The 23,867-nt window shown below is 43.2% G+C and overlaps 1 protein-coding gene across 2 annotated transcripts; it reads right to left on the bottom strand.

Moving 5' to 3' along the window:
• Window positions 1–9,459: 9,459 nt before the first annotated feature.
• Window positions 9,460–22,300, bottom strand: LOC124269378 (scavenger receptor class F member 1-like). Of its 2 annotated transcripts, XM_046704395.1 has the most exons (6): window positions 16,589–16,696; window positions 15,637–15,713; window positions 15,021–15,410; window positions 14,380–14,488; window positions 10,570–10,728; window positions 9,460–9,883 (listed from the first exon to the last, which is right to left on the bottom strand). In XM_046704395.1, the coding sequence occupies exons 2-6, from the start codon at window positions 15,692–15,694 to the stop codon at window positions 9,859–9,861; spliced, it is 741 nt and encodes a 246-aa protein (XP_046560351.1). In that variant the 5' UTR covers window positions 15,695–15,713; window positions 16,589–16,696; the 3' UTR covers window positions 9,460–9,858. The 2 variants fall into 2 exon arrangements, with proteins under 2 accessions (XP_046560351.1, XP_046560352.1); XM_046704396.1 differs by lacking the exons at window positions 15,021–15,410; window positions 15,637–15,713; window positions 16,589–16,696 and adding exons at window positions 21,097–21,444; window positions 22,160–22,300.
• Between the last annotated feature and the right edge of the window lie 1,567 nt (window positions 22,301–23,867).

Here is a 23,867-nt window from a genome sequence, read left to right on the forward strand (position 1 = left end):
TTAGAAATTATTGTGGGTCATGTCAAATTGCTGTGACATTTTAGCCATTCACTACTACTTAAAGGAATGAGTTCACTTCCTTATTTAAACTTTAAATCCAGGTGAGGTCAACAAGAGAAAACAAAGACGTACTTGAGTTTGAATTGCCAAACGAAAACAAACTCATGATGCATTTCAGATTTACATTTATGGATGAGCCGACACGACCCGCCTGTACCTGCAGAGTGTTCCATGTTAAATATTAGTGCGCGATTGGCGCGGCTAGAATGAACATTGAATCTTGCACAGTGAATTGTGCCATCTCAGGTGACTGGGCTACCTGTACATTAGAGAGTGAGAGAGTCAAATTCTAAAGTGACATCAGCATAATTTCAGCACTATAGCGACAACCCCAAGTTCACACACATACACAAGTCCAATATAAACACAAAGTCACCTCAAAAGCAATTTTATACACATTTTAGCATTACAATATCATTTACAATATTAAAAACGGGGTTTAGCAACATAATGTTCAAAAAGCAATTAGTGATGCACATAAATATTTACACGAACCGTTACCGTTCAATTTCTTTCAACTAATTTATTGATGGATTGAGTTAAGTTTTACGCAACACTCGGCAATATTACAGCTTCATGGCGGTGGTCTAAAAATAATCGAGTCTGGACCAGACAATCCAGTGATCAACATCATGAGCATCAATCTACACAAATGAGATACGATGACATGTGTCAACCAAGTCAGCGAGCCTGACCACCCGATCCCGTTAGTCGCCTCTTACTACAAGCATGGGTTACTGAAGATCAATTCTAACCCGGATCTTAATTTTTGATGAGATGACTGCTCACATGGGTAAACAGATCTCACAGGTTTACTGCTTGATAGCATGAGACTTTCATAACACGGAATACACACTAGGGGTACATCCTTGTTGGTTGTAAGCAGAGATTGGACTATAAACTGGACTGGCCAATACACACTGGAGGTTAATCCTTGTTGGTTGTAAGCAGAGATTTGACCATAAACTGGACTGGCCAATACACACTGGAGGTTCATCCTTGTTGGTTGTAAGCAGAGATTTGACTATAAACTGGACTGGCCAATACACACTGGAGGTTCATCCTTGTTGGTTGTAAGCAGAGATTGGACTATAAACTGGACTGGCCAATACACACTGGAGGTTCATCCTTGTTGGTTGTAAGCAGAGATTGGACTATAAACTGGACTGGCCAATACACACTGGAGGTTCATCCTTGTTGGTTGTAAGCAGAGATTGGACTATAAACTGGACTGGCCAATACACGCTGGAGGTTCATCCTTGTTGGTTGTAAGCACTCTCCTACCCAGAGTTCATGCGGCAAGCCAGCATAGTACCTCTGCCATAGGCCAGAAAAATGTGACGATTCGTCAAATATTGCACCCTCCATTCAATATAATGTACAGATTTCTTTTACTCTTTTATTTTTGACGAGTCTACACATCTAACTAAACATCTTTGATAGAATGGTTTAGTTTCAATGAGAAAATTTCCAAAAACATGTAACACTATTTCGATTTGCGTAGCGATCCTTTGTTTACATAGGTTGTACGGCTCCACGTGCTGTCATCGAAGCCGACGGAGAGCGAACGATGCAGCCAGTTTGATATCTAAATATGTACTGTCATAGACCTTACTGTCGCAGTTGCGGAAGAATATATATGTAACAATGTAAAACATTATGAAGAGAGCGCCGGAAAGCTTTCGTGAGTCCAGTCTCTTCTTATTATGAATATGCGCGTTTGATTACAAACAAGAGAAAAGTCCGGTCACGTGATATGCAAATTAGCCTCTGGCAGTGATGTTATGTTAAGTCATCGCTGTGCCGGAGTGTGGGTTGTAAGCAGAGATTTGACTATAAACTGTACTGGCCAATACACACACTATCGTCACAGATGAGCTCATGTCTTGCTTTACAACCCAAATTGTCGGTTTAAATTCATGAATATTGATTCCTACCTTGCCATGCCCTGAAATAGTCATAAAAAGTAAAAAGCTATCAATTATGTAATTTTCTGAATAAAATTGATATTTTATACTTATCCTGACTCATGCTCTTTTGCTTGTCTTCTTCTTCTTACGAACATAGTGGAACACTTGTATCTCCCTAATTGAAGCTCTCTTCAATGTAAAATCACTAATTAGTACTCACCACGAGTTGCCTCCCTCTTCCTCAGCGCGGGAAAGGAGGCGCCACCCTCTGGCTTCATGCTCCACTCTCTCCTGATTTAGCGAGCCCAACACTTGAATTTACAGGGAAATCCAAAGTGTTATGTGGGGAGGATGGGAGGGCTTACCTCATGAGTCAGGATAAGTATAAAATATCAATTTTATTCAGAAAATTACATATTTTTCCTTATCCTGACTCATGCTCTTTTGCTTGTAGAATCCTACGGAAATGGAGGTGGGAAAATCAGAATACTTTGGATTTAAATAATTAGTGATTTATATATATATGTAATAACCCCCTACGGGAACTTCATAATGGCACTGAATTAGGATAATTCCTGCTACAATAAACCATAAATTTACCAGCTGCCATAGATGGGGTACTACAATAATAATAAACTATCAATATGTCAATTTGTTATGCAAATATTATTCAAACAAACAAAAACTTTCAACGGCTAAAAACCGTGTACCCTATGTCCACGTATGACACGATATTGAACAGATAAATGTAGATAATGCAGTTAGTTCCATCACAAAGTCCCTGTCTGAGTCTAACCAATAATGTGTAGCCCGTTCTCCCTGTCTGAGTCTAACCAATAATGTGTAGCCCGTTCTCCCTGTCTTAGTCTAACCAATAATGTGTGGGGGTCAGCAATTTTGTACATACAATCATGTTTAAAGTCGTGCTTAGGAAATATGGGAAGGGGAGGGGGGATCACTGATTTTGTACATGTCATGCAAAGGGAGGGGGAGAGAGGTGGCACTCATTTTGTACATAAACTTTAAATAGGGAGGGTCATTCACATTGTACATACCTCCCCATCAACAAAATCACCCCCTAGCCATACATTTTGAACGGTCCCTAAGAGTCTTGGGTGTCAGCTTCTCTCTCCAGCCATGGCCCATCAAACATACACTCAAAGGCACATGCCTAATAAGTTTTGACATTAACACTTGAAGATGTCACGTGGTTGAAACATTTCCAGTTTTCTCCTACATGATCATGCTTTGTTAGAGTGAGTGAGTTTAGTTTTATGCCGCTTTTAGCAATATTCCAGCACTATCACAGCGGGGGACACCGGAAATGGGCTTCACACATCGTACCCATGAGGGACTCGAGCTGGGGTTTTCCCCGTGACGAGCGAACATTTTATCCATTAGGCTACTCCACCTACCCTGCTTTGTTAGAGAAAGGAAGTCTTGACGCCCGTTTATATTTTATCTTAATTGATACTGACAATCGCTAGAGTAACCAAAATAGTTTGGAGTTTCAGGAATCCGGGAAGAGTGAAACAGAGGGCAACAGTGGCGAAAGCGAATCTCAATTGTCCCGGGCCTACTACATGGGGCGTATGGTTACGCTCAGGCACACAGTACCCGTTGGCTTGGCAATGTTGACCCTCAGCGTCGCGGTTGGGCTGCAAAGTAGGGTGTGGGTGGGGGTGGGGGTGAGGGTAGGGGGCTTGTGTATGAAACGGAAAGAGAAGAGGTGAATTCCGTAGATGATTTGCTTGTGTGGGATTAAAGCATGTGGTTTACGTTTTGCAATTATTCTTATAACCCAATGGGGTAGTGTTTGTTTCACATCCGCTTGTAATCATTCATTTACAACATTTATATATTGCACACTGACGTGCATGCATGTAAACAAGCAATTCATGTATGAATAAGGGACAATCTAACATAGCCCAGAATACTGTCCTTAAATATAATGTTCCTTCACATAACATGGGATACTACTGATAAACCATAATATGCAACATACATCAAACGTGAACAGAGAGAAACATATCAATGAGAGCTTTCCAACACGGCTTGGCAACGGATATGTGTATTAAAAGGCACAAGTCTAGCATAGCCCAGAATACTGACCTTAAATAAAACAATGTTCCTTCACATAACATAGGGTACTCCTAATAAATTATAATATGCAACATACATCAAACGTGAACAGAAAGAAATGTGTGATTGAACGAGCGCTTCATGAACTTACTGACGTTTTGTTAGTTGAGACGTCATTTCTCTGACAAACCCCGCCAGTCCAGATACAGAACAAACACACGTTGTGGCGTCCCCTGGACAATCTCGCCGAGGCATTTACTCACCAACATTTACATTCTCAAAATGTCACTTACATCGAACAGGTCAGCTCACTTCGTTCAGAGCCATGTAACGAACTTTAAACAATCAATGCTACAGTAAGATACATGTAACCTATCCTTTCATGCTTGCGGTTCAGGGCCATGCTTGTCACCATGGCAACATTACGTCTTGTAGGAAGAGTGCCACACCTGGCAACAGATGATGACCATGATCATACTGCATGATGCACATACTGATAGTAAAACAACAAACAGATTAGGCGAGACTTAACTACCCAGCTTTACAAGCACTCTTGTATCCCATCTAGTGGCGTCACTTGCTCTACGTTACCTCTACACAAACAGATTAGGCGAGACTTAATTACCCAGCTTTACAAGCACTCGTGTATCCCATCTAGAGACGTGACTTGCTCTACGTTACCTCTACACAAACAGATTAGGCGAGACTTAACTACCCAGCTTTACAAGCACTCTTATACCCCATCTAGTGGCGTCACTTGCTCTACGTTACCTCTACACAAACAGATTAGGCGAGACTTAATTACCCAGCTTTACAAGCACTCTTGTATCCCATCTAGAGGCGTCACTTGCTCTACGTTACCTCTACACAAACAGATTAGGCGAGACTTAATTACCCAGCTTTACAAGCACTCTTATATCCCATCTAGTGGCGTCACTTGCTCTACGTTACCTCTACACAAACAGATTAGGCGAGACTTAATTACCCAGCTTTACAAGCACTCTTATACCCCATCTAGTGGCGTCACTTGCTCTACGTTACCTCTACACAAACAGATTAGGCGAGACTTAATTACCCAGCTTTACAAGCACTCTTATATCCCATCTAGTGGCGTCACTTGCTCTACGTTACCTCTACACAAACAGATTAGGCGAGACTTAATTACCCAGCTTTACAAGCACTCTTATATCCCATCTAGTGGCGTCACTTGCTCTACGTTACCTCTACACAAACAGATTAGGCGAGACTTAATTACCCAGCTTTACAAGCACTCTTATATCCCATCTAGTGGCGTCACTTGCTCTACGTTACCTCTACACAAACAGATTAGGCGAGACTTAATTACCCAGCTTTACAAGCACTCTTATACCCCATCTAGTGGCGTCACTTGCTCTACGTTACCTCTACACAAACAGATTAGGCGAGACTTAATTACCCAGCTTTACAAGCACTCTTATACCCCATCTAGTGGCGTCACTTGCTCTACGTTACCTCTACACAAACAGATTAGGCGAGACTTAATTACCCAGCTTTACAAGCACTCTTATATCCCATCTAGTGGCGTCACTTGCACTTGCTCTACGTTACCTCTACACAAACAGATTAGGCGAGACTTAATTAAGCAGGTTTACAAGCACTCTTATATCCCATCTAGTGGCGTCACTTGCTCTACGTTACCTCTACACAAACAGATTAGGCGAGACTTAATTACCCAGCTTTACAAGCACTCTTATATCCCATCTAGTGGCGTCACTTGCTCTACGTTACCTCTACACAAACAGATTAGGCGAGACTTAATTACCCAGCTTTACAAGCACTCTTATATCCCATCTAGTGGCGTCACTTGCTCTACGTTACCTCTACACAAACAGATTAGGCGAGACTTAATTACCCAGCTTTACAAGCACTCTTGTATCCCATCTAGAGGCGTCACTTGCTCTACGTTACCTCTACACAAACAGATTAGGCGAGACTTAATTACCCAGCTTTACAAGCACTCTTATACCCCATCTAGTGGCGTCACTTGCTCTACGTTACCTCTACACAAACAGATTAGGCGAGACTTAATTACCCAGCTTTACAAGCACTCTTATATCCCATCTAGTGGCGTCACTTGCTCTACGTTACCTCTACACAAACAGATTAGGCGAGACTTAATTACCCAGCTTTACAAGCACTCTTATACCCCATCTAGAGGCGTCACTTGCTCTACGTTACCTCTACACAAACAGATTAGGCGAGACTTAATTACCCAGCTTTACAAGCACTCTTATATCCCATCTAGTGGCGTCACTTGCTCTACGTTACCTCTACACAAACAGATTAGGCGAGACTTAATTACCCAGCTTTACAAGCACTCTTATACCCCATCTAGTGGCGTCACTTGCTCTACGTTACCTCTACACAAACAGATTAGGCGAGACTTAATTACCCAGCTTTACAAGCACTCTTATATCCCATCTAGTGGCGTCACTTGCTCTACGTTACCTCTACACAAACAGATTAGGCGAGACTTAATTACCCAGCTTTACAAGCACTCTTATACCCCATCTAGTGGCGTCACTTGCTCTACGTTACCTCTACACAAACAGATTAGGCGAGACTTAATTACCCAGCTTTACAAGCACTCTTATACCCCATCTAGTGGCGTCACTTTTGCTCTACGTTACCTCTACACAAACAGATTAGGCGAGACTTAATTACCCAGCTTTACAAGCACTCTTATATCCCATCTAGTGGCGTCACTTGCTCTACGTTACCTCTACACAAACAGATTAGGCGAGACTTAATTACCCAGCTTTACAAGCACTCTTATACCCCATCTAGTGGCGTCACTTGCTCTACGTTACCTCTACACAAACAGATTAGGCGAGACTTAATTACCCAGCTTTACAAGCACTCTTATATCCCATCTAGTGGCGTCACTTGCTCTACGTTACCTCTACACAAACAGATTAGGCGAGACTTAATTACCCAGCTTTACAAGCACTCTTATATCCCATCTAGTGGCGTCACTTGCTCTACGTTACCTCTACACAAACAGATTAGGCGAGACTTAATTACCCAGCTTTACAAGCACTCTTATACCCCATCTAGTGGCGTCACTTGCTCTACGTTACCTCTACACAAACAGATTAGGCGAGACTTAATTACCCAGCTTTACAAGCACTCTTATATCCCATCTAGTGGCGTCACTTGCTCTACGTTACCTCTACACACAACAGATTAGGCGAGACTTAATTACCCAGCTTTACAAGCACTCTTATACCCCATCTAGTGGCGTACCCCTTGCTCTACGTTACCTCTACACAAACAGATTAGGCGAGACTTAATTACCCAGCTTTACAAGCACTCTTGTATGCCCCATCTAGTGGCGTCACTTGCTCTACGTTACCTCTACACAAACAGATTAGGCGAGACTTAATTACCCAGCTTTACAAGCACTCTTGTATCCCATCTAGTGGCGTCACTTGCTCTACGTTACCTCTACACAAACAGATTAGGCGAGACTTAATTACCCAGCTTTACAAGCACTCTTTGTATCCCATCTAGTGGCGTCACTTGCTCTACGTTACCTCTACACAAACAGATTAGGCGAGACTTAATTACCCAGCTTTACAAGCACTCTTATACCCCATCTAGTGGCGTCACTTGCTCTACGTTACCTCTACACAAACAGATTAGGCGAGACTTAATTACCCAGCTTTACAAGCACTCTTATACCCCATCTAGTGGCGTCACTTGCTCTACGTTACCTCTACACAAACAGATTAGGCGAGACTTAACTACCCAGCTTTACAAGCACTCTTATATCCCATCTAGTGGCGTCACTTGCTCTACGTTACCTCTACACAAACAGATTAGGCGAGACTTAATTACCCAGCTTTACAAGCACTCTTTATATCCCATCTAGTGGCGTCACTTGCTCTACGTTACCTCTACACAAACAGATTAGGCGAGACTTAATTAGATTAGGCGAGACTTAATTACTCAGCTTTTACAAGCACTCTTATATCCCATCTAGTGGCGTCACTTGCTCTACGTTACCTCTACACAAACAGATTAGGCGAGACTTAATTACCCAGCTTTACAAGCACTTATCCCATCTAGTGGCGTCACTTGCTCTACGTTACCTCTACACAAACAGATTAGGCGAGACTTAATTACCCAGCTTTACAAGCACTCTTATATCCCATCTAGTGGCGTCACTTGCTCTACGTTACCTCTACACAAACAGATTAGGCGAGACTTAATTACCCAGCTTTACAAGCACTCTTATATCCCATCTAGTGGCGTCACTTGCTCTACGTTACCTCTACACAAACAGATTAGGCGAGACTTAATTACCCAGCTTTACAAGCACTCTTGTATCCCATCTAGTGGCGTCACTTGCTCTACGTTACCTCTACACAAACAGATTAGGCGAGACTTAATTACCCAGCTTTACAAGCACTCTTATACCCCATCTAGTGGCGTCACTTGCTCTACGTTACCTCTACACAAACAGATTAGGCGAGACTTAATTACCCAGCTTTACAAGCACTCTTTATATCCCATCTAGTGGCGTCACTTGCTCTACGTTACCTCTACACAAACAGATTAGGCGAGACTTAATTACCCAGCTTTACAAGCACTCTTATATCCCATCTAGTGGCGTCACTTGCTCTACGTTACCTCTACACAAACAGATTAGGCGAGACTTAATTACCCAGCTTTACAAGCACTCTTGTATCCCATCTAGTGGCGTCACTTGCTCTACGTTACCTCTACACAAACAGATTAGGCGAGACTTAATTACCCAGCTTTACAAGCACTCTTATATCCCATCTAGTGGCGTCACTTGCTCTACGTTACCTCTACACAAACAGATTAGGCGAGACTTAATTACCCAGCTTTACAAGCACTCTTATACCCCATCTAGTGGCGTCACTTGCTCTACGTTACCTCTACACAAACAGATTAGGCGAGACTTAATTACCCAGCTTTACAAGCACTCTTGTATCCCATCTAGTGGCGTCACTTGCTCTACGTTACCTCTACACAAACAGATTAGGCGAGACTTAATTACCCAGCTTTACAAGCACTCTTATACCCCATCTAGTGGCGTCACTTGCTCTACGTTACCTCTACACAAACAGATTAGGCGAGACTTAATTACCCAGCTTTACAAGCACTCTTATATCCCATCTAGTGGCGTCACTTGCTCTACGTTACCTCTACACAAACAGATTAGGCGAGACTTAATTACCCAGCTTTACAAGCACTCTTGTACCCCATCTAGTGGCGTCACTTGCTCTACGTTACCTCTACACAAACAGATTAGGCGAGACTTAACTACCCAGCTTTACAAGCACTCTTGTACCCCATCTAGTGACGTCACTTGCTCTACGTTACCTCTACACAAACACCAAGTTATAGCAATTTATTTTCAGGAGTGTTCGTTATATACCTATTGTTTGTTCACAACGTCAAAAGCTTCCTGAATTCCTAAATTTGTCTGAACAGTTCTCTTTGATATTAAATGGCATAGTCCCTTGAAGGAAAGCTACTGAATAACCAACTTTGGAAAGTCAAAGCGTTACATAGATAACATTTTACGTTGGTTAACAACGGCATCACGTGACGTTACAGGAGACACGAGTAATACCGACAGTCATAACGTGACACACGGCATGTCACAACAAACGTGACACACGTAGTGGTGATCAGCACTTGTCAAATCCGACCTGAAGTTTACGCCAAGCTGTGAGTTTGTCCACACCTACAAATCTCACCCTGGCGAAGGGGGCTCGCATGTTGTTGGACATCAGAAAGTAGCCGTCGAGGTATGTCTGTGAACAGGATGAAAACCAGACAGTTCAGGAGTAAGCAGTATGTCTGTGTAGGCAGATTTCGTCACACCAGGTGGTTTGTGGATCGTGTTAGATGAACACATATCTGCTACAACCACAATGTATCAATGCATACATTTAGAAAGTACAGATCCGCCTAGTGGTTAAAGCGTCCACTCATCATGCCAAAGACCGGGTTCGATCCCCCCACATTGGTACAATGTATGAATCCCATATCATGTGTCCCCGCCGTGATATTGATGGAATATTGCTAAAAGCGGCGTAAAACTATACTCATTCACAAACTCAATCAATCAATCTGACAGACATGCATACATCAACGCTTAAGTACCATTAGTCCAAACTCCCAACCCTGTTCCAATGACAACATTAGGACGTTACAATCATTCACTGCTTGTGGTTAGTGGCTCGCTGACACATGTCATTGTATGCCATGTGAGTACATCGATGCTCATGACTTTGATCACTGAGTTCCCTGGTCCAGACTCGACTAGTTACATGTCGCCGCCATACAGTTCGAATGTTCCTGATTGCTGGGTTAAACAAACAAACAAACAAACAAACAAACAAACACACAAACAACACAAAACTTCTACTGAGCGTTCTCGCTCCAAGGGGTGTCTGCAGGTTCCAGGTCACGTGATGTATTCTACTTATGTACCGACGTCAGTTCCTCATAGCCAGAACAGCTGGCAGAGGCAGGTTGTCCCTCAAAAGTGAGTCCATCATACATCCTTGCTTCATCAACGACATCGTACTGAGGAGCATCTCCTGCCTCTGGTGACACGTCCATGTCCTGGGTGGGAGTGACGTACAACTGGAACCTGCAATTGTTTGATATGCGTTTTGTAGAAACTCACGGATGACATATCGACTCAATGCATGGATGACAACTTCTTCATTACAGTGCAAAAATAAGTTGTTATCCCTACGTTATGCATTCTTTGAATCCTGCCTGCAATGATTGTATAGACAACATACTTGATCGGGAATGAATGCTTATTTGTTTTCACTGAAGATTAAATAACGTAAAAACATATACTGGTGGATAGAGTTCTACGTTGTGTTAACGGGAAGTTGTGTTAAGTTGTGTCCAAACGAGAATATAACTTTCATGATGATTATGTGAATGATCTGATGAGTGTGTGAAGAGTGTGGAACCTCAGCGTGACGATGTTCGGTGAGTCGGCGTCCATAGAAACAACATTTGGCATTTATGTCGACGTTTCAGAAAAAGAATCAACGTACAGACCTCCACAACTAACTATCCTAAAGAAAACTGATGGATTCGAACCAAGCATCTCTGAAACAGGTTCCCGACAGCATTCCTTACAACCCGTACCAATCCTGGCAGTAGAAGTGTATCTGAGAGAACAGGGAAGAGTTTTACGACTTCTACGCATCTACGGCATGTGTGGAAGACGCCATAACCTTCTAGAGGCGGGATGGAACTTCACGTCTACAGCATGTGTGAAAGTCGCCCAAGTGTTCTGGAGATGGGATGGGATTTCACGTCTATGGTATCTGTACAGGACGTCCAAATGTTCTGGAGATAGGAGAGGATTTCACGCCTATGGCATCTGTGAAAGACGTCAAAATGTTGTTGAAATGGGATGGGATTTCACGTCCATGGTATCTGTGAAAGACGCCCAAATGTTCTGGAGATGGGATGGGATTTCACGTCTATGGTATCTGTGAAAGACGCCCTAATGTTCTGGAGATGGGATGGGATTTCACGTCTATGGTATCTGTGAAAGACGCCCTAATGTTCTGGAGGTGAGGTGGGATTTCACGTCTATGGTATCTGTGAAAGACGCCCTAATGTTCTGGAGATGGGATGGGATTTCACGTCTATGGTATCTGTGAAAGACGCCCTAATGTTCTGGAGGTGAGGTGGGATTTCACGTCTATGGTATCTGTGAAAGACGCCCGAATGTTCTGGAGGTGAGGTGGGGATTTCACGTCTATGGTATCTGTGAAAGACGCCCAAATGTTCTGAAGGCTGAATTGGGATCTAGGCTGCAGCGAGGGCGTCAATGGTTGTGATTCAGGGGAACTTGAATCCTGCGAGGTACCGAGACGAAATTTTGTATATGGGAGTTTTATTGTTCTTTAAAACAGAAGGTCCTGAAGTGACGTTTCACAAGATAAACTCAGAGACTCCACCTCACGTTTGAAACTCCTGGTACGAGCTCCTGGTACGAAACTCTTGGTACGAGCTCGTATAAAACATTTAACGGGCTGTAGTTGTGACACGTGGTCGACTGAATCTGGGTAGGTCATGAGTTGACCCTTGCATCTGATAAGGATTCCATAGCGTTGTGATGGTGTTTGGCGATACGTGGAAACATCTGGCCACGACCGTGTTGCCTGTCTCCAGTCCGTCGATGGCGTCGTTGTCTTCAGCTGCTGTCAGTGGATTTTTCACTTCTCGTTTACGATACGATACGATTGTGAGTATCGACAAACGAAAACCCTTTGTTTCTATAGCCCAACAATTCATGCTGATAATTCAATTGATGTTCGGGTGTTTATCGACCCGTGAAACTCCGGTTAGAATTGATCTTCAGTAACACATGCCTGTCATAAGAGACGACTAACGGTATCGGGAGGTCAGGCTCGCTGACTTGGTTTACACAAGTCAAGTCAGTTGCGTAGATGTCCATGCTGTTGATCACATGACTGTGGCGAAAACTAAACTCACTCACACACTCACGAACTCATTCGTGTGTTTAACCGCCACGACCGCACGTGTTGCTTCTATTTAGCGCGGCAGTGTTTTAGGGGTAATGTTATTGATTTGAATAAATGACATTTTCAACTGTTTTAAAGGTGTTAATTTGTTTGTGAGAAAATATCGTTTCAATTTTTTAATTTAGGTTATTCTTGATAGGTTTATTTTAGGGTAACTATGGGAAATTACAGTCACGTTTTCTACTATGAATATTCAGAGCCCAGTTTGCGCTGGGCGCACAACTAATTTTGCTGATTTTGCTGAAAACGTGCATTTCCGGTTTGGACAGCCAGCCCATGCGATCAGAATTGATTGTCCTCCCGAGTTCTACAGAATTGTCAATGCTAGGTGTTTGGGTGGTTCACTCTTCAGGTAACTTTGTTTCATAGTACAAATTACATATAATCTTTACATGGTATGTCTCAATTCACAGATCACTGGATTGTCTGGTCCAGACTCGATTATTTACAGCCCGCCTCATATAGCTGGAATATTGATGAGTGCAGCGTAAAACTAAACTCACTCACTCACTCACTCTAATTCATATGTTAATCTTTGTAAAGAGTAATTATTCAATATTTTCAAAGTGCCCCTGCCAAGTTCATGCTTGGGCGAATCTATTATTATTCAGGGTAGCGATACTCTTTTACGTAATGTAATAGCGTATTTTAGGATTTCTTTTCATAAAGCAAGTTAAAGTTTAGTTACATTTAGGCATATTTCTCTGTTCTACAGTATGTGTCAGGTCTATATTTGTATTTTGCACAGAGAATTTTACATTGTTTTCAATATGAGATAATTTTTTTCCCTTTGGGCAAAGTGGACAACTCCATGAGTTTCAAGCCACGCTAGTTTTTTCATTTGAATGCACTTTTCAGAGATTATTTTGTGTAATTACTTATACCTTGCAGAGTTAAGGGTTTTTAGAAGCTGTCAGGTCTTTGTCAGTGGGATATTACTAGCGCTTTACTCACTTTGTGAACTGAATCGGTAAGCATTAGGACCCACAAGAGTTACTTCCCTTGAGGAGATAAACATTGTTTCAAGGCAAGAATAGTTTGCGACTGTATATTGAGCTATATTAAAACAGATTTATGTCAATCTGTTTCCTGTTTGTGTATTATTATTTCTGTATTTCACAGAACTCCAACATTAAAGGTGTTAGAAGAACTCCCAACCAGCCTAGTGTTCTTACCCAATTCAAACCAGTTATGTTCTACCCACACACATCCCTCCTGGTGTATACAATAGTGTGGAATGTATATTTATTATGCATATTCATTCAAAATGTCAGTAAACTCCGTCAAGTAATTCCAGTGTGCCTACGTGTGGTTTGCTTTATCAAGCTTATGATCCAATTAAGTTGTGTGTTACATTAATGACAAGAGGTAAGGAAATGGTAACACCACTTCAACAGGAAGCAAAACCGGAATGTAATGATTCATTGAATCTTCCGTGTACTGCCGCAGTCAGACCAGCGACACCAGGTTAGTCTGTCAGTATTCTTATGGTGGGCTGTGTAAACCAGCGGCTAATACCACGGACTACATTCGACCTCGACAATACAAACAGAGACACATTCGTCCACTGAACACTGAACACCTTGATCCCAGTTTACATAGTGAGCTCTTTTAACATCCACGTGGGAGTGTTAATCACAGAATATCGTGGTGAACTCTTTAAACAACCACGTGATACTGTGAATCACAGAATATCGTGGTTCATACATTCCCTCACTCACCTTTCTGATCTCAAACGCTGACAGTAACTGCAGCACGCGGCCAAAGTGACAATGAAAAGGAGAGCGGCTACAGCTAGTCCTGTAGATAGTGCTGCAGCCATGTTGATACCTACCAAACAACGGGGTTATAGAGTTAATACAATATAGGAGAGAGGCAACAGATAGTCCTGTAGATAGTGCTGTAGCCAGTTCCACGTTGATACCTACCAAAACAACGGAAGTAACGAGTTAATACAATAAAGGAGAGGGGCAACAGCTAGTCCTGTAGATAGTGATGTAGCTAGTTCCACGTTGATACCTACCAAAGCAACGGGGTTAACGAGTTAATACAATAAAGGAGGGGGGGCAACAGCTAGTCCTGTAGATAGTGCTGTGGCCACGTTGATACCTACCTATCATACTGAAATCAAACCCCAACAGATCCACACAGTCGCCGTGACTGGAGTCAACACACCCAGACACGCAGAACGTCATAAATTTTGGAAGAATCACACCATTTTCGCACCGTCAATAAACCAATGTGTCAGGAATTATACAGTGGACGCTTCAAGAACAGTGGGTCAGAAACTACCTCTTTCCCTGTCAGCCTGATGGTTGTCGTATTCACAACATTTTAACCCCAGACATTGGATAATACCTACCTGATACAGCATCACGTGTCAATTTGTTGCATGACGTACATCCACTTGAACGATTCCTGCAGTCAGTCCCGTAGTAGGAGTCTACACATCCAGACACACAGGATGAGCCCAGCTGACAATATCCTCCATCACAACCACCTGGACATGCTGTACAGTTACCTCCTGGACTGTCACATGGTATGTTGCAGCCAATGCCTTGATATCCTGGCTCACAACCCTCGGTGCACCGTCCACTACCGTCAGCAGCTTGAGTACACAGGCTACCGTTACAATGACCATCGCACACAGAGAAACATTTCAGATCAAAATACCCTATGTCACACTTAGTGAGGCAATGTCCCGTTGTGACGTCACAGTCTGAACAGTGCTGGTCGTTCAAACAGGGGCCAGCTGAAATGAAGGCTATAGGTATTGACAAGATGATAACTGAATAGGATTTAATATGTGTAAATAGCGTTGGTAGTTCTAAGGCTGATCCTTTCTAAAAGTTAATATAGTGATCGCTATGGCTTTGAACAACACAACTGACAAACTCTAAGTTATTGAAACAAGGCCTGTGATATCTTACAACTATGTAACGAGACCAGATGAGCAATATTAACGATAGACGTTCTACCTTCAGTATAAAGTACCACGTATGTTATCCATAGGTATAGCTTCTTCAGGTCGGCCATTCCGTTGACCTAAACTGACCTGAAAGAACAATTTGTGAGGAGGAACATGACCCATCAACGCAAACAAGGAAACAACAACCATTGAATGCAAAACATGAACGTTCAAGAGATATGCTGAAAACATTAACCTCCAAGAGATATGCTGAAAACATTAACGTCCAACGTCCATCGTCCAACATCCAACATCCAACATCCAAGAGATATGCAAAAGCATAAACGGCCAAGAGATATGCTGAAAACATTAACGTCCAAGAGATATGCAGAAAACATTAACGTCCAAGAGATATGCTGAAAACAAAAACGTCCAAGAGATATGCAAAAGCATAAACGGCCAAGAGATATGCTGAAAACATTAACGTCCAAGAGATATGCAGAAAACATTAACGTCCAAGAGATATGCTGAAAACATTAACGTCCAAGAGATATGCTGAAAACATTAACGTCCAAGAGATATGCTGAAAACATTAACGTCCAAGAGATATGCTGAAAACATTAACGTCCAATGTCCAACGTCCACCGTCCAAGAGATATGCAAAAGCATAAACGTCCAAGAGATATGCAGAAAACACCAGAAATGCCCTTCACACAATGTATCTATTTGAGGAATCGAACCCTGACCTTAGGCACGAGGAGCGAACGCTTTAACCGCTGGGCTACCCTACTGACCCTAAATGGGATGAAACAAGCTCTCGTATGTATATTATGTAGCGTCCGTTTTAAATTCTGGCATGATATAACTGTAGACTAAGGAATGCATTCGGCACAATGTAGCACACACACTCACGCACGCACGCACACACATACTTGTGTGTACATACTCGCTACATATGAGCAACAATGTTGAACACAACGGTAAACCTCAATCACCCTACTACAACGCCACACCATACTCACCTAGTTGTTGGACTTATGTGACCGACCTGTATATAAAACTGACCATCTGCAGGTGACCCTGGAGAAATCTGTGTCTCTGTTGTGTCGGAGGCAACCTTTGTTATACAACAATAGCGTCTGGAGTTGTAAGTATTATTTCCCTCTCTCAGGGATGATGAACATGTAATCAATGTCAAGGAAATATTTCCCAAATTAAATGTTTCAAATATTGAGAGAGAGTGTGTGTGCATATGGGTATGGAAAGCGTTACTCGCAAGATTTATTCTTGGAGACTTTAGAAAGCACTTTTGTATGAAACGGAACAAAGTAAACATTGGCTTTGAAGAAATGTCCGAACGGAAAACTATGCCTGTTTCCTGTAAAATATTGTACATGATATGTTTGTGGGAATAACGCCATCACGTTGGCACATTGGTCAGACCAACATTTGTCACAGCTGATTCCCAGTTAAACACAACTCCAGAGCGACGTGAGTTAATTAGGGCAGCATTTGAGTGGATGCACTCGAGGAATCGTGATGAAGACATCTGATGATATGAAACCTTGGGCTGCTGGTCACAATGAACGAGTGTACATACTTCCGGTGTGTTGGGAGCGGTTAGATATAAGAAGCACAAAATACATGGATTGACATTTAACTTCCCCTCTACAGCATGCCACTTAAAGCGGGTTTAAACATAATTTACAAAAACATAAAACAGTTTCAAGATGACAAATACGTTTAATACTTGAACCAGACAAGGATGAAGCAGGTTATGTTAACACAGTGACACGGAAACTGGCAGAGGTGAAACAAGGAAATATGAAACTCCTTCCAGTTTCCCAGCAGCGATAAAAACAAAGCGTCATAGACTTAAGCTGGCAACAGACTTGCAAGTAACCAATTTGCGTAAGCCATATCACAGCTTAAAGCACCCGTTGCTTACAACTCCCGTGAAGATCCGGGTTATAATTCAGTAACCCATGCTTGCCAACCTCGCCGACTTGATTGACACATGTTTTTGTATAGCAATCGATCGATGGTGATGATGTTGAACACTGGATTGTCTGGTACAGACTCGATTATTTACATATCACCGCCAAACAGTTTACATGTTGCTGAGTGCTTCGTTAAAAATAAACTTAATAATATTAATGTGCTGCTCCTGTCAGATACGGTTGCATTGTATTAATATTATGGGCAATAATTACCGCATATTGCCAGAAGTCTTTTGAAACTAAACTATGTTTCATGTCTCGCTCAAGATAGCTGCAAAGTAAGTAATTATTTAATCTCTTTGAGCAAGGCAAGTCCAGTGGATTAAACCGGCAGGCAAACACAACATCAATGTGAATACATAGGCAGCAGATCAAACTATGAGTCTGCAAACAGTGTTATGCGTGACATTTTCGAAATACTCAACATCTAAGCATGTGATAATTTGGAGTATATATTGTCAATAACAGCAGGTAATTGCCGTTCGACTCCATCTGCAACGTCATAAACATCATCCGCTACACCAGCAGCTTCACCTCCATCCCGGTAGTTGCGACCACATGATTGATAAGGCATGACTGTGTCCGTTCTTGGAATGTCAGTATACCATTCCAGCTCAACAACAGAGGCGTCGTCCATCTCGGCAACGTTGTTCCTCACATCTTCTTCCGTGTGGGTGACGCTGTGAAATGAGAACGATGTAATATGCCGACCAGCATTTAATGAAATATGCCAACCATTTTCTCTATTTGTCCTTCATTTCTATATTTTCAAAGTTTATATTTTAATTATTTGTTCTGAATATTTCTGCATTTGTAGTAAGGGTGATTAGCTATACAACGTCATAACACATTCGGTGTGTCTAAACAAACCCTGACCAATTGAAAAATACATTGAAACTATCTGGAGCAACACAAGCATGTTTGCCACAATACAGTATATGTCATGTTAAGAACAACCACAACTTAAGACGCCTGGCTATCGATCTACCTTGGTCTTCCTGTCTTAGATCATAACAGTACTCGATACATGGTATTTACTTTGAATGCACAGCTGAGCTAAACACTCTTGTTTGGAGGGATTATGGTAATCCTTAAATTCAGTTTCGAGTGAGTGAGTGAGATTTAACGCGCATCGAACAGCATTCTGTTTATTTCATGGTACGTCAGCGTCATGGTGGAGGAGATTCCGGAGTGATGAAGGTCCCACTCTTCCGGGAAATTCTATCATCATCTATGTTTCAGCTCTGCCACATAGACCTAGATATCCATAAATGTTGGTGTTGTAATCAAGTTTCTGAAACTACGAACAAGATTTCTAGCCGTCGGCGTTTACACTTATGAACAACCACACTGAACCCCGTCTTAAGTCTGGTAAAGCATGGTGTGGTCCACACTGGCCCCAGATAAGCTTGTTTTATGTCAAACATGGCGTGGTCCACATTGACCCCCGTGTAAACATGTCTTATGTCCAGCATGGCATGGTCCACACTGACCCCCGTGTAAACATGTCTTATGTCCAGCATGGCATGGTCCACACTGACCCCCGTGTAAACATGTCTTATGTCCAGCATGGCGTGGTCCACACTGACCCCCATGTAAACATGTCTTATGTCCAACATGGCATGGTCCACACTGACCCCCGTGTAAACATGCCTTATGACCAGCATGGCGTGGTCCACACTGACCCCCGTGTAAACATGTCTTATGTCCAGCATGGCGTGGTCCACACTGACCCCGTGTAAACATGTCTTATGTCCAGCATGGCGTGGTCCACACTGACCCCCGTGTAAACATGTCTTATGTCCAACATGGCGTGGTCCACACTGACCCCCGTGTAAACATGTCTTATGACCAGCATGGCGTGGTCCACACTGACCCCCGTGTAAACATGTCGTATGTCCAGCATGGCGTGGTCCACACTGACCCCCGTGTAAACATGTCTTATGTCCAGCATGGTTGAGTTGACGTCCTGCTATGAGGCAGTGTTGTTGACTGTAGCCCTATTGTTGAGTGCAGCCCTATTGTTGAGTGCAGCCCTATTGTTGACTGCAGCCCTATTGTTGAGTGCAGCTCTATTGTTGTCTGTAGCCCTATTGTTGACTGCAGCTCTATTGTTGACTGTAGCCCTATTGTTGAGTGCAGCCCTATTGTTGACTGTAGCCCTATTGTTGTCTGCAGCCCTATTGTTGACTGCAGCCCTATTGCTGACTGTAGCCATATTGTTGACTGCAGCCCTATTGCTGACTGTAGCCCTATTGTTGACTGCAGCACAATTGTTGACTGCAGCCCTATTGTTGACTGCAGCCCTATTGTTGACTGTAGCCCTATTGTTGACTGTAGCCCTATTGTTGACTGCAGCCCTATTGTTGAGTGCAGCTCTATTGTTGACTGTAGTCCTATTGTTGACTGCAGTTCTATTGTTGACTGCAGCTATATTGTTGAGTGCAGCTCTATGGTTGACTGTAGCCCTATTGTTGACTGTAGCCCTATTGTTGACTGCAGCCCTATTGTTGAGTGCAGCTCTATTGTTGACTGTAGTCCTATTGTTGACTGCAGTTCTATTGTTGACTGCAGCTATATTGTTGAGTGCAGCTCTATGGTTGACTGTAGCCCTATTGTTGACTGTAGCCCTATTGTTGACTGCAGCCCTATTGTTGACTGCAGCCCTATGGTTGACGCAGCCTTATTGTTGAGTGCAGCCCTATTGTTAACTGTAGCCCTATTGTTGACTGCAGCCCTATTGTTGAGTGCAGCTCTATTGTTGTCTGTAGCCCTATTGTTGACTGCAGCTCTATTGTTGACTGCAGCTCTATTGTTGAGTGCAGCTCTATTGTTGACTTCAGCCCTATTGTTGACTGCAGCCCTATGGTAGACGCAGCCTTATTGTTGAGTGCAGCCCTATTGTTAACTGTAGCCCTATTGTTGACTGCAGCCCTATTGTTGACTGCAGCTCTATTGTTGACTGCAGACATTTTGTTCACTTACCGGTTTCGCCTCCAGCGCTGTCTATTCTTCCAGTACACGGCCAGGAAGATCGACACGAGGACACTGACAGCTACTGTGGACAGTCCAACAGGGAGTCCCGGGCTTCGATCTGACAAGGAACAAGGTGAACTTGCCATACCTAAAGAACAGCCAGGGCCAATTCAAAACTCTAATACTAAAAACAGTATATGATTCGTAAACATGTGACAAACGTGGTTAGGGAAGTCGCCACCATTATCACGCCGATCCACAGACAAGTAGAACCCCCTGCTTCCTTGTGAGGATACTGTAATTACCTATTTATACTGAAAAACAAACTCCAACAGATCCACAGTCGCCGTGACTGGAGTCAACACACCCAGACACGCAGAACGTCATAAATTTTGGAAGAATCACATCATTTTCACACCGTCAATAAACCTATGTGTCAGGAATTATACAGTGGACGCTTCAAGAACAGTGGGTCAGAAACTACCACTTTCCCAGTCAGTCTGATGGTTGTCGTATTCACAACATTTTAACCCCAGACATTGGATAATACCTACCTGATACAGCATAACTGCAGTCTCTCCCGTAGAAGGAGTCTACACATCCAGACACACAGGATGAGCCCAGCTGACAATATCCTCCATCACAACCACCTGGACATGCTGTACAGTTACCTCCTGGACTGTCACATGGTATGTTGCAGCCAATGCCTTGATATCCTGGCTCACAACCCTCGGTGCACCGTCCACTACCGTCGCCAGATTGATTACACAGGCTACCTTTACAATGACCATCGCACACAGAGAAACATTTCAGATCAAAATACCCCGTGTCACACTTAGTGAGGCAATGTCCCGTCGTGACGTCACAGTCTGAACAGTGCTGGTCGTTCAAGCATGGACCCGCTGGAAATAGATAAATGCTTAAAATGTGTGTCTGAGAATATACTTTTTTATTTTATGTTATTTTTACATAAGCAACACGCACGATCACGAGTAAGACGGTAATAAATTTCAGTTGAAGATTTCTGTACACATATTGGCACCTTCATTAGCATGTAAAATAATATAAACATTTGAAATTGATACATAAGTCACCAACTCCACATTGCGGGATGTAGACAATCGGTTGGCACCTCTGAATGTGGGAGTATCAGTTACCTGACCACAGTTTACCAAAAGATGTTAAAAAATGAAACTTGTTTTTGCCTTGCCTGGTAATCAACCAAAAGGGACAGAGGACGTCTGATGTGTGATTTGTGGAGTCCTGTTTAACTGTTTTATTGTTACAACTATATTCCGGACTAACATGCACGCACGCACGCACATGAGAACACACGCACATGAACACACACACACACACACACACACACACACACACACACACACACACACACACACACACACACACACACACACACATACATGCATGCATGCATGCATATTCCTAATTACAATGTACGCCAAATGAACCTGAACAACGCGATATTCCACATCTCTCTTGATCACGAAAGAAAACCCTCTCTTCAATGATGTAGCAATGTCTTCATGTCAACATAAGTTATCGATATTAAAAAATACAATCTCTAGATCACTCATAATTAGCAACATCATGTTTTACCTTCAGTGGCAGTTATCCAGTCTGCTATCCACATGACCACGAGAGAAGCCATGTTGTTGACTATAATTGATGAGGAAAGATGGGGGGAGATGAGGAAATTTCACAGTCAAGCAGACAAGTACAAGTGTGGGGGTAAATGTGAAGCGGTGATGGGGGTTGGGGTGGGGTGGGGTGGGTTGGGATGGGGTATATGTGTAATCAGCTGACCAGTTTTTTTCATGATGATAGACAATTCATGTGTTTGTGATTGTATTATTTCCCCCTTACACGGAAGATGGAAACAATATCACGTGAAGAGACGAAACAGTACTACACAGATTCACTGACAGAGACATACGATATAGTAGTAGTGACCCGTACATTCCTCAGGAAGCTGAACAATACACAGAGTGCACGTGTTGTACGGGGTCGTATGGAAACAGTGAACAAATAATTACCTGTAGCACATACATGTCAGCCGAGGCTGGTGCTTCATGCGATCCTGTAGATTTACCATCCTTCTTTCATAATCACAAAATTATTCTTGCTGTGTTTCAAAGCCACACAACCGCCACTGTGGTGTAGTGGTTAGGAGAGCGAAAGGTCGCGGGTTCGAACCCCGGCCGCGTCATACCAAAAGACGTTAAAAAATGGTACTTGTTTCGTCCCTGCCTGGCGCTCGGCATTAATGGTTAGAACAAGGACTGGTCCGTTCGGAGTCAGCATAATGTGTCTGAGTGGGGTATGCATTCTTTAAAACTGCGGCATGGTATCTGAGTGTGCAAGCACTATAAAAGCAGCCACACATACACACGCATGCACGTCGTCATATGAGCGAAATATTTGTAAGTACGACGTTAAACCCCATTTCAATTCACCTCGAGGACACACAAGAATATATCTTGTACATGTTTTTTCGTGTAAATGTTTACAGGAAGAACACACACAATGGTTCATTTTAGGCAGTTGGTTGTCGTATACCAAGGACGTTAAACACCAGGCAGCCCAGACTCACTACAACACCCCATCCTCAAGGACGTTAAACACCAGGCAGCCCAGACTCACTACAACACCCCATCCCCAAGGACGTTAAACACCAGGCAGCCCAGACTCACTACAACACCCCATCCTCAAGGACGTTAAACACCAGGCAGCCCAGACTCACTACAACACCCCATCCTCAAGGACGTTAAACACCAGGCAGCCCAGACTCACTACAACACCCCATCCCCAAGGACGTTAAACACCAGGCAGCCCAGACTCACTACAACACCCCATCCTCAAGGACGTTAAACACCAGGCAGCCCAGACTCACTACAACACCCCATCCTCAAGGACGTTAAACACCAGGCAGCCCAGACTCACTACAACACCCCATCCTCAAGGACGTTAAACACCAGGCAGCCCAGACTCACTACAACACCCCATCCTCAAGGACGTTAAACACCAGGCAGCCCAGACTCACTACAACACCCCATCCTCAAGGACGTTAAACACCAGGCAGCCCAGACTCACTACAACACCCCATCCTCAAGGACGTTAAACACCAGGCAGCCCAGACTCACTACAACACCCCATCCTCAAGGACGTTAAACACCAGGCAACACTCACTACAACACCCCATCCCACGACTCACTCACAACAACACCCCATCCTCAAGGACGTTAAACACCAGGCAGCCCAGACTCACTACAACACCCCATCCTCAAGGACGTTAAACACCAGGCAG

The sequence above is a fragment of the Haliotis rubra genome, unplaced genomic scaffold (genome assembly GCF_003918875.1).
Source record: "Haliotis rubra isolate DU_JTF1 unplaced genomic scaffold, ASM391887v1 Scf1444, whole genome shotgun sequence".
Taxonomy (NCBI): Eukaryota; Metazoa; Mollusca; class Gastropoda; order Lepetellida; family Haliotidae; genus Haliotis; species Haliotis rubra.

Coding starts and splice junctions, on each gene's coding strand:
- LOC124269378 (XM_046704395.1), bottom strand. CDS start 15,694: ATGGCCGACCTGAAGAAGCTATACCTATGGATAACATACGTGGTACTT. Junction 15,411..15,636: donor CGTGGTACTTTATACTGAAG/GTAGAACGTCTA, acceptor CCTTCATTTCAG/CTGGCCCCTGTTTGAACGAC. Junction 9,884..10,569: donor TCTGGCTATGAGGAACTGAC/GTCGGTACATAA, acceptor TCCTGTTCACAG/ACATACCTCGACGGCTACTT.